This window comes from Perognathus longimembris, chromosome 8, assembly GCF_023159225.1.
Source record: "Perognathus longimembris pacificus isolate PPM17 chromosome 8, ASM2315922v1, whole genome shotgun sequence".
NCBI classification, from domain to species: domain Eukaryota; kingdom Metazoa; phylum Chordata; class Mammalia; order Rodentia; family Heteromyidae; genus Perognathus; species Perognathus longimembris.
This window is the reverse complement of record NC_063168.1, coordinates 26885442-26897569: the sequence shown is the minus strand read 5'-3', so window position 1 is coordinate 26897569 and position 12128 is coordinate 26885442. Positions and strand designations below refer to the sequence as shown.

The 12128-nt window shown below is 37.4% G+C and overlaps 1 protein-coding gene across 3 annotated transcripts in view; it reads left to right on the top strand.

Annotated features, from left to right (window-relative positions):
* Positions 1-12128, top strand: part of Exoc6b (exocyst complex component 6B) — a 530388-nt gene that overhangs the window by 90344 nt on the left and 427916 nt on the right. For all 3 annotated transcript variants that reach the window (XR_007211870.1, XM_048352734.1, XM_048352735.1), the window contains one exon: positions 4616-4820. Coding sequence is in view for 2 of the 3 variants with exons in the window: in XM_048352734.1 (XP_048208691.1) it covers positions 4616-4820 (205 nt within the window). In the remaining variant the exon portion in view is untranslated. The remainder of the gene's footprint in view (positions 1-4615; positions 4821-12128) is intronic.

Here is a 12128-nt window from a genome sequence, read left to right as displayed (position 1 = left end):
TTTTATTAAAGTTCATAGACTTTATAAGCTATGTAGAGTAGAATGATAATTTTCATCATTGTGAAAGTTAAAATGTATACTGTGAAATATATGTAGTAACTTAAACCCAATTAAAAAAAGAAATTGTTCAGTTTGGATGATATATATATATATATATATTTATTATTATTATTTTGCTGGTACTATGGCTTAAATTCAGCCTCTTTCTCTCAGTCTGCTTTTTTTGTACTCTACCACTTGAGCCACACCTCAGCTTGGAACTTTTTGCTAGTTATTTGGAGATGTATGACTCATGAATTGGCTTTGAGCCAAGATCTTCAGATCTCAGCCTCCTGAGTATCTAGGGTTACTGGCATAAGCCACCAGTGCCTTGGCAAAATTGTTATATGTTTTAAAATTTATATTTGTTTACATAATCAGCCCTACTTTATTTTCTTCATATATTGCTCTTTTCTTTTCTTAAAAAATTTCTTTCCTATGTATGAAACTGTAACCTCTCTGTAATTCAGTTTGATAATAAAAAAAATATATATATATAAAAATTCTTTCCTGTGGTGCTGAGGATTGAACCTGTTAGGTTCAGTGTATGTACATTATAAAGGTTTGAGTTTATTTCCTGTTTGTATATTCTTTTTTCTGAGTAACATGTTTTGTTATTATTGAGTCAGCTTTATCTATTTATCCACATATGCTTATGAAACTGTATCAAATAAACACTATCATTTTTGTTATTATAAAATGGCCCTCTGGGTTATTTGTTTCTCAGAAATTTTCATTGTCTTAAAATACTTTACTATATCTTATATTACTGTAGCCATTTCAGCTATTTTATGGCTACTTTTTCTGTGGCATATCATCTTCCATTTGTACTTTTTTTTTTTTTTTTTTGCCAGTCCTGGGCCTTGGACTCAGGGCCTGAGCACTGTCCCTGGCTTCTTTTTGCTCAAGGCTAGCACTCTGCCACTTAAGCAACAGCGCCACTTCTGACCATTTTCTGTATATGTGGTGCTGGGGAATTGAACCTAGGGCTTCATGTATGGGAGGCAAGCTGTCTTGCCACTAGGCCATATCCCCAGCCCCTCCATTTGTACTTTCAATCTCTTTGTATCTTTGAGTCTAGAGTTTATCCTTATAGTCAGGATGTAGTTGGATTATGCCTTTTAAGTTCTTTAGGAGAATTAGTCACCTTTTAATTCGCATGTGTAGTTCATTTACCCCGATGTGTTGACTGGTATGGTTGGATTTTGCTAGTTTTTCATTTCTTATTGTTTCTGTCCTACCTTTACTGCTTTCTTTTGTGCTAAAAATATTTTATAGTATACTATTTAAATTTTTCCGTTGATTTTTTTTTTTTTTTTTTTGGCCAGTCCTGGGGCTTGGACTCAGGGCCTGAGCACTGTCCCTGGCTTCTTCTTGCTCAAGGCTAGCACTCTGCCACTTGAGCCACAGCGCCACTTCTGGCCATTTTCTATATATGTGGTGCTGGGGAATCGAACCCAGGGCCTCATGTATACGAGGCAAGCACTCTTGCCACTAGGCCATATCCCCAGCCCCCGTTGATTTTTTTAAGTGATACATTTGGTTTACTTTCTTTGAGGTTGCTCAAGGTGTTATAAAATGCATCTTACCAGTTTTTTTTTTAGATTCAGAAAAATTTGGTGTGTATGGTAATTTTGTTTTAACCTAGCTGCTTTTTTTCTTTTTTGCCACTACTGTTATGTATATAAGTTCAGTAGTACAATGTAATCATTGCTTTAAAAATCTTATTTTTAAAAGACATTAACAAAATAAAATGTTCTTAAATACTTTATGTTTAGCATATCTATATATCTATATCTACACATCTATCTATTCTGTCTTCTATGTGTCTGTCTACCCATCTGTCTTATGCTCTTCATTTTTTTTTCCCTCCTGTGAATTTTCTACATGTTATAATTTCCTTCCAGGCTTCCTTTGGCCTTTCTTTCTTTTTCTTTTTCTTTTTTCTTTTTATTTTTATTGTAAAGGTGATGTACAGAGGGGTTACAGTTACATGACTCAGGTATTGAGTAGATTTCTTTTTGAGCAGTGTCACCTCTCCATTGGTGTTTCTTAAAGGCAGATAGGTGAGCAAGGAATTCTCTCTTTGCTAACTCAGTATTTTCTTTTATAATTTCAAGAATAATCATCAGGCTGGGCACTGGTGGCTCACATCTGTAATCCTAGCTACTCAGAAGGCTGAGATCTGAGGATTGTGATTAGAAGCCAGCACAGGCAGCAAAGTTTGTGAGACTCTTATCTCCAATTAACCACCAGGAAACCAGAAGTGACTCTGTGACTCAAAGTGGTAGAGCACTACCCTTGAGCAAAAAAGCTAATAAACAATGCCCGGGCCCTGAGTTCAAACCCCCAAAATGACCCCCCCCACCCCCAAAAAAGGGAAAAAAAGAATAATCATCAACAATCAGATTTTGGGCTGAAACAAATGAGTCACTAAGCTTTCTTCTCTTTTGCAAGTAGATTTGTACATGGGTTAGGGAGTACATTGATAATTCAGTTTCCAAGTTTGCCTGATTGCTTTTCTTCCCTTTCCTTCCTTACTCTCTTCCCGCCCCTTTCTTTCCTCCTTCCCTTGCCCTTCTTCTCTCCATCCTACCTCTCTCTTCCTCCTCTTTCTCCCCCTATTCTTTCCGTTGGCTCCTTTTCCTCTCTCCCTCACCCTCCCCTCCTTCCCTCTTTCTTGCCCTCTCCCTTCTTCTCCTTCCTTCCCTCCCTCCTCTTCCTCTCTGTCCCTCTCCCATCTTCTTCTCCCTCCAGTTTCCCCCTTCCCCTCTGTGCTTCTCTCCTCTGCCCCCTCTTCTCTGTCTCCCTCCCTCCCTCCTCTTTCCTCTTGGTTACTATGTAGTCTAGGTGAACCTCAAACTTACTTTGTAGCCTAGATTGGCATTTAACTCATGTTCTCCTGACTTGGCTTGAATGCTGGGGTTATAGGTGTGTACCACTGTGCCTGGTTGCACTTTTACTTTATGCCAAATTTTGTTAAACCTCCTCTATGTGTACCTTCTTGTTAGTGAGGGGCAATTGGAGGTGTCCTCACATGTGTGCATAGTTTCTTAGCTATAGATTTCCAGAGAGCTTAACAGGTCTTTCTGTATGAATGTCTCTTATTTTTATGAACTTTCCTGTTAAATTCCACTTGGTTCTTTAGTCTCTCTCTTGTCTCAACATATGCTGTCACATGTTTCATGTTTGCTTTTTAAATGAGTTTTGCTACTTTTACTACCAGTATCATTGATATATATGTGTCTCTCCCACCCCTTGCTCTCCCAGTCATTGTTGTCTGTTGTTTTTCTGGATTAGCTATTACCAATAACTAGCAGCAAGGGGATTATTTTTATTTTTGCCGGTCCTGGGCCTTGAACTCAGGACCTGGGCACTGTCCCTGAGCCTGTCTGTGCTCATGGCTAGCACTGTACCATTTGAGCCACGGTGCCATGTCTGTGCTTTTCTGTTTTGTGGTACTGAGAAATTGAACCCAGGGCTTCGTGTATGCTAGGCAAGCATTCTACCACTAAGCCACATTCCCAGCCCACAGGAGAATTCTTAGAGAGAGATGGTGGTGGAGGATGATGGCAGTACCTCTAGGCAAGAATACTATAGAGTCGAGCAGGTTTTCATGAACAAACATTTCTTGACTTACTCTCCATTGGTCAGTTTTCAGAACCTTGGAAATGGTTGTTTGGATAGGATTTTGCTTTCTTTTAGGCTGGGGGATGGTGTAAGGAAACTGGGTCATGAGGTTATTAGGATAAAGAAAGGGCAGAAAGTGAACTCAATAGACCAACAGGCTTTATTTGGGAATGAAGCCTGGGAATGGTGACCAGGTGTCCTTCAGCATGGCTGAAGGGGAAATGGTATGCTTCCCTTACAATTAGGGCTCTTTAAGTATTAGTAACTTCAATTAAGTATTGAAGTTGGAGAGTGAGCAGATGAAAGTCAGAAGAGATAGAGATGAAGTTGGTGAGAAGTTTCAAGGTCTCATCACCCTCCATGTTGGTCAGGGGTGTCAGCATCAGATGTGGCTTTGGTTTCAGGCTTTCTTCTAAGACCACTGGTACATTGTCTCAAGGGGAAAGGGAGGGATGGTTCAGCGGGGTCAGCAGCAAGGACAGTTCTAAGATATGGCTGTTGGGGGTGGGGGGAAGTAGGTGCTTTAGGTTAAGTCATTTTCCATCAGGTGTGGGTTTAAAATATTTGCCAGGCTCTTCTCTCTGCCATATATCATTTTATAGTAAGAATTTTTTGACATTTAGATTATTTTTTTGCATTCATTATATAAAATTTTAAATAATATAACTATATAATTTTTTCATATTCTGGATTTTTTACATTCTTGGGGGAAAATCCTTTTTTGGTTCATACTTTATAGTCTTTTAATGTAATTTTGTTAATTTTTATGTTAATTTTATGTTAATTTTTAATAACGAGGCTCTTCCATTGATATTTTAAAATAAAAATGAAATACTAGATTTGTCTTAATCTATAGTGAAAATTTATGTAAAAGTTTTTCTGAGTCACACATCTATGATTCTGAGAATCACTAAGTTCAGCTAATGGTGATCAATTCCTCCTGTAGACATTATCCTGCACTGAAAACTCTGGAACACCTAGAGCATACTTATCTGCCTCAAGTAAGCCACTATCGATTCTGCAAGGTGATGTTGGACAATATCCCCAAGCTACGGGAAGAAATAAAGGATGTTTCTATGTCTGATCTCAAAGACTTCCTGGAGAGCATCCGCAAGCATTCAGACAAAATTGGAGAGACTGCAATGAAGCAAGTAGGTCTTGGGTTTATGATAGGTTGGCCAGTGGCTTTGCAAATACTCAGTTAAATACAGACCTCTCCTTGCCAAGTATCTTAATTGTTTCTTATTATTTGAGGGAAGTTCTTCATCTTTATGGGAAGACTTAATTTGATTTTTTAAAAATCCTAACAGAGCAATGAACTACTATTAACTAGTATATTATTTTGCTCTGTGATGTTTCATAAATACTGACCAGTTGTGATGATTTATATTGGAGGCTGAAGGAAATTTAACTCAAAAATTAATATTTTCCTTGACTTGGGATTTTTATCTATGATTTTGAAGCTTGAAGTATTTTAATGTTTTCATTCTACTTACTGAGTTCAATTATGTTGCATGTGCCTTTGTTGTATGATTATTTACTACGTAAGTATAATGTCTTGTTTATACATGAATACTTCTGATATTAACAGGTGACAATGACTAAAAGTCACTTGGGACCTGCTGTGAATTAGGATCACAGATAGAGACTTCTTTATAAATTATACGTTAAGAAATGTATTAGAAATACTTAGTTTTGTTCTTGTTAGGTTTGTTTGTTGAAGTCACTAAAGCCACAAGGAATGTTTGGCTTTCTTTTTCATCATGAATAAAAGGCCAATAATGATTTGGAATAGTATTTTATCTTTTGAAATTTAAGTCATATTGGTTTTATTAAGAAATTTCAAGGTACCTGATGATGTAGCTTATAACAATAAATAGGCAATTTGGCATATGAGGAGTGCTTTTGGTGTTTATAAACACCAATGTTCTTGAATAGGTGATTTGTAGTTCTTATCATTCTGTGAGGAATGAAGCAATAAATTGTATTTGGAGTCATGTTTTAGTTTTCAACTAGCCCAGATCATTGTAGTTCAGATATCTGATCCTGCAAAAGAGATTTGCCAAATATCTGTTTCTAATGCAATGGAGATATTTTTCCCTCTTTTAAAGTGTTAAGTTTAAAAGTAGTTGATGAGGATACAAGAGGATCATCAACAATAGAAGCTACGGTTTCACATGGCATGTTGAAAGTAATTACAACAGTGATATAACAGTCGTTTCCATAACATGGAGTTCATTTCACTTAGCATCATCTTATGTATTCATAGGGGCATAGCTATTGGGCTCTTGTGATCCTCTGCTGTGACTAGCCTAAACCTGTGCTAATTATTCCCTATGAGGGAGACCATAGAGTCCATGTTTCTTTGGGTCTGGCTCACTTCACTTAGTATAATTTTTTCCAAGTCCTTCCATTTCCTTACGAATGGGGCAATGTCATTCTTTCTGATAGAGGCATAAAATTCCATTGTGTATATGTACCACATTTTCCTGATCCATTCGTCTACTGAGGGGCATCTGGGTTGGTTCCATATTTTAGCTATGACAAATTGTGCTGCGATAAACATTGTTGTGCTGGTGGCTTTAGTGTGTTCTTTTTTGTGGTCTTTTGGGTAGATGCCCAAAAGTGAGGCTGCTGGGTCATAGGGGAGTTCTATGTTTAGCCTTCTGAGGAATCTCCATACCGCTTTCCAGAGTGGCTGAACAAGTTTACATTCCCACCAACAATGAAGTAGGGTTCCCTTTTGGCCACATCCCCTCCAACATTTATTATTGTTAGTTTTCTTGATAAAGGACATTCTTACTGGGGTGAGATGTTGATGATCCTATTGTATCCCCTTCCTGTGGTTGTACCTGCACTATCACTGTATCTTATCTGAGCACATTGGAAACTGTGTATACTGGTATTAGAACTAGGAAAGTGAAAGGGAATACCACAATTGAGAGACACAGGATAAAAAGACAAATGACTACAAAAGCAATACTTGAAAAACTGTTTGGTGTAAACCAACTGAACAACTCATGGGGGGAGAGGGAGAAGGTGAGGGGGGGAGGGGGAATGAGTGAGGAGGTAACAGTACAAGAAATGTATCCAATGCCTAACATATGAAACTGTAACCTCTCTGTACATCAGTTTGACAATAAAAAATAAAAAAGACACCCCCCACTTGGGGCTGGAAGTTAAAAAAAAGTAGTTGATGAAAACCTGACAGAAATAATCATAGCATGTTATTTTTTACAGTAAAGAAATAAAAGGGGTTGGAGGTGTGGCTCAGTTGGTAGAACACTAGTCAGTGGGTGGAAGTAGCCGATTCTGAGTTCCAATCCTGGTCTTGGGCCTAAAGCAAAAGTATTGAGAGTATAGTGGAATCCTATAAACACCATAGTATTTTCTGAGCTGGTAATGTAGCTCACAGATAGATCACTTGCCTTGCATACATGAGGTTCTGTGTTTGAACCCAACACTGTGTATATATGTGTAGTCTAGGAGACTCATTTCAAAAAGAAAGAGCAGGGTTATATGACACATATACATGTGTTAGACAGACAGCTACACGTTATAAACTTTGCATTCTTGTATACAGGGAGAAAGGTATCCTACAAGACAAACCTTTACTGTTGTGAGTCATTTATTTTTATTTTTTATTTTTGGTACCAGTTTTGGGCCTTGAACAGATGGCTTGTCCCTGAGCTCTTTTGCTCAACGCTAACTAACACTCACTCCACTCCAGGCTGAGTTCATGCCCTCATATTAGCATGCACGATGGGCACACACATATATGTAGTCTTCTGTAGTATCTGGAAAGTAAGGGTAATATGAGACAACTCCGTGTTTTGTATATAGCAGGTGTTTAATTATGTGTGTGTATGTATTTTAAATTCATAGATGTTAGGTAAAGGAGTGGAGATGCTTTGTTTTTCATTTATATAAACCTCAAATGATATTTCTGATTTGTGAGCTTTTTTCCCCCCACAATGGTAATTTAGGGACTTAGATTCCTTTATGTTGCTCCGCCATCTTTATGATAGCTTCCAAGAATATACTCTTGAAGCCTGGTGCCAGTTGGCTCACACCAGTAATCCTAGCTATTGAAGAGGTTGAGATCTAAGGATTGAGGTTTGAAGCCAACCTGGGCATGAAAATCTATCAGACTCTTAATTCCAATTAGCCACCAGGAAACCAGAAGTGGCTCTGTGGCTCAAAGTGGTGAGCAAATAAGCTCAGGGACAGTGCCTAGACCCTGAATTCAAGCCCCACAACTGATCCAAAAAAAGAAAAAAAAAAAAAAGAAAATATACTTGAAAGGGAAAGACCAAAGAGTATTGCATATGAGATTTTTTTTTTAGGGGTAGATATGGAGACCACACATTATTACTTGCATCTGCATTTTATTGGTCAAAACTAAGTTACATAACTTCATTTACCCTATAAGACAGCTAGAAAATGTAATGTTAAACTGTCTCAAAAATGAGAACATAAGTTTGGCAAGTAGTAGCTAGTCTCTCACAACCCCTGGTCATTAACTCTATCTTCCCAATCCATTCAAGCATAGAACACACTTCCCACCTTTTCTAAGGGTGGAAGCTCATCTTGTTAGGACATCCATCTTAAAGAGTGGTATCTCCAGGGATGATCAGCTCTGTGCATCAGATTCAAGTGTGGCTATCCATGGGCTGCTGACCACTCAACTAAAATTATAAATTATCTGCACTGGTGTCATCTTACCCTCATCCATATACAGTGAAGAAGCTATAACAGACTACAACAGAAATCTCTGTTTAGAAAAAAGACAAGCAGGGCTGGGAATGTGGCTTAGCGGTAGAGTGCTTGCCTAGAATGCATGAATCCTGGATTCGATTCTTCAGCACCACATTAACTGAAAAAGCTGGAAGTGGTGCTGTGGCTCAAGAGGTAGAGTGCTAGCCTTGAGCAAAAAGAAGCCAGGGACAGTGCTCAGACCCTGAGTCCAAGCCCCAGGACTGGCAAAAAAAAAAAAGAAAGGAACAACTTTAAGGCAGATAGGACGTCCTATCCCCTGTTTTTAATCCTACCCGGTCTTCTAAAATACTGTGCCTATCTCATTTTATAATGCTCACCTTTTAACTCGAAGTGATTTTTTAAAAAAAATCTGAAATAACTTCTTTGTTTATTATCTCCTGTTTTCTAGTTTTTATTTTGAAATTGATTTCAAGTCACTTCTTATGGAGTTGATTTGTATAGGAGGGAGTCTATATTTCTTATTTTTATTAGTTTGCCTTAGGCTTTATGGAGCTAAATAACATTTGTAATGTAAACATTCTTGTATCATTTATTTCTGTGATGCCTTTTTAAAGAGAAGGATTTATTTACGTTGAAAATTCTACATTGTCTATTCCAAGTTCTACAGGTTATGTAACTGATGTTAAGGAAAGGCACTAGTAGCCTGGACAATAAATTGTCATGGGCATTCTTCTTCCAGTAATTGACCTTGGGTGAGATTAGTAGCCACTATTATTATTTTATCTCTTGACCTTTTTAGTTAGGTGTTAAGAAAAATGAGCTCTTTTATTTATTGTATAGGGCATCCATCTTTTGATTTAGTTCGGGCATACTATTACCACCTGAGTTCACAGTCTATGTAATGACCACCATGTAAAGCCACATTGCTTTGGAAGTAGCTTGTGTGCAGGACAACAAGCACAATGTACACAGAATGGCCTCTGGCATTAAAGAAGAGCCTGATGTTCCTGGATTTCCTTGGTGTTCTCATTTCTTTTTGATTTTGATGCTATCTAGTTGTCTAGTTTTTGATCCTTGGTCTTTTTGTCTTACTGTTGGCCTGGAAGTAAGGTGATGGAATGTGAGTGTTTTACAGGTGTTTGCAGTAGATAGAAGTTGGAAGCTTTTGTGTACATAATTATTTGTTTCTTATTTTTAGGTGTACAAAAGTTTTAATTCATTGAACCAGTTTATGGATACAGTGCATTCTTGATAAATGTTGCCCCTTTCATCATTCTCCCTTTTTGCTTCCAACTCCACTTACCCCATCAATTTTCCTAGTTCCATCTTCACACATATACATTGAATATTATGACTGCATTCTCCCTTCTCTCTTTGCTTTGTTCATCTACCCACTTTCTCTTGACCTCACCCTTTCCTAACACATCAAGTTCTGGCTTTTGTGATAATCATTTTGTTAGTCTGAGGTTAGTTGGGTCAAAGCAGTTAAACCACTGGAATTCTCTGCTGCATAAACTATACTTTAGTAAATATGATTGTGTATATTTGCATATGACCCTGTATATGTTTATGTATATATTTATCTGACTTCACACATTAGAGGAAACATGTATTCTTTGTCTCTTAGGGACTGATTTACTTCACAACATAATTTTTTCCAGGTCCATCTATTTCTCTGAAAATGATGTAATATTCTTTTGGATGGAATAGTAAAGTTCCATATGTGTACATGTGGGTGTATGAGTTTGTATGTATCATGTTCCCTTGATCCATTTGTCCATTGAAGGGCATCTAGATTGTTTCCATAACTTGTCTATGAATAGTGCAGCAATACATATGTTGTGCAAATGGCTTTAGTAATCTTTGGAATAAATGCATCACTGAATCCTTGGATAGTTCTGTTTATTTTATTTTTTTTAGGAATCTCCAAACTGCTTTCCACAGTGGTTGTACCAGTTTACATTCCTACCAACAGTGTATTATTTGTTTTGACTAAACAGCAGATGCCAATTTGATAGAATTTTCTTTTATTAAGTTTTAATAGAAAATTGCATATGAATTCTTAATATAGTTTAAGAACAGGACTTTGTGTTATGATCATCTTGAAATAGACTTACTTAGAAATTTTAGACATAGGGTAGTTATAATATGTATCCAATTGTTTAAATGTCTATTCAAATACCTACATATGTACATTTATAGATGCACATACCAAATTGTAGTGAACTTGAAATTCTTTAGAAAATACTCTTTTTTACTAGTACTTGGCTTGTACTCAAGAGCCAATAATAAAAATACTGTGGTTCCCAGAACAAACAAAAAGATGCATAGAATAGAAAATAATAGGACTAACATATATATGTGTGTGTGTTTATATACATATGAATATAATAAGTGATAAAGGTGTTATCATGCAAGAGGTGCAGATGAATGAGCATCATATCACACCACACAGGAGCAAAATGAGTTTCTCCTTAGTAAACCTTGTAAATAGAAAGGCCATCACAGTGGGTGGTGACATGCTTTTCTTGTTATTCTGTAGAAGGATCTGTTAAGCTCTAGTTCATTATATGGAGATGCCTCAGGAAAAGAATGCCTGCATTGAAAAGACAGTGTGCTCTTTCTTTTCTTTTCTTTTTTTTTGGTGCCACTACTGGGACTTGAACTCAGAGCCTGGGTGCTGTCCCTTAGCTTTTTCACTTAAGGCTGGTACTTTACCAGTTGACTGACAGCTCTAATTTTGATATTTTGCTGGACTTTCCTGGCTTCAAACAAACAGTGATCCTTGTGTCTCAGCTTCCTTAGTAGCTGGAATTATAGGCTTGAGTCACTGGCGCCCAGCTCAGTGTGTGCTCTTGACTCCTTTGGTGGCAAAATGTATGTTACACTGTCCTACTTCTGCCCCCACTGCAGGCTCCACATTCATACCAAACCAAGTGAAGTGAGTGGTCCCTGTGTTGTTGACAGGTAAGTGGAGAAAGAAGAAATTATAACAGTGAGGACAACTAGTGCTGATAGGCTGCCTTCACGTAATTTGTAGAGCCAAAAGCCTTGTGATGAATTCATTGGAAATTTAGCTTTCTCTTAATTTAAAAATAGACAAACATGACCTGCATTATGAAGTTTTCTTGGGTTGTTTGTATGACAACTCCCCTTCACTATAATATTCCTGGGGTTTCCTACTGCCTCAAATATCTTGAATAAATGTACCACAATGATGGTGAAAATGAGATTCCATTTACTAAAGTTATTTTTGACTTTGACCTTGGAACTAATGCTTTAGCCCTAAGGTATGACACTGAGGTGAATTTATCTTTACATAGATCAGATGCTACCTATATATGTTTTTGTTATGTAGTCTAACCTTTAAAATATTTCAGAATATGAAAATGGTTATTCAGAATGTTCCTTAAACATAATACATAAGCCCAGTCTAAATGCTGTTACACAGAACACACTGGGGGCCCAGAACAACCATAGGTCATTATCAGATATAGTAGATTTGGTCATGCACAGTGAGTCTGCCTTTTCAAAAGATGTATGGGAAAAATGTGTGGGTTTTCTTTTTTTGTTTGTTTGTTTTTTGGGGCTGGTCTTGGGCCTTGGACTCAGGGTCTGAGCACTATCCCGGGCTTCTTTTTGCTCAAGGCTAGCACTCTGCCACTTGAGCCACAGTGCTACTTCTGGCCATTTTCTGTATTATGTGGTGCTGGAGAATTGAACCAAGGGCTTCATGTATA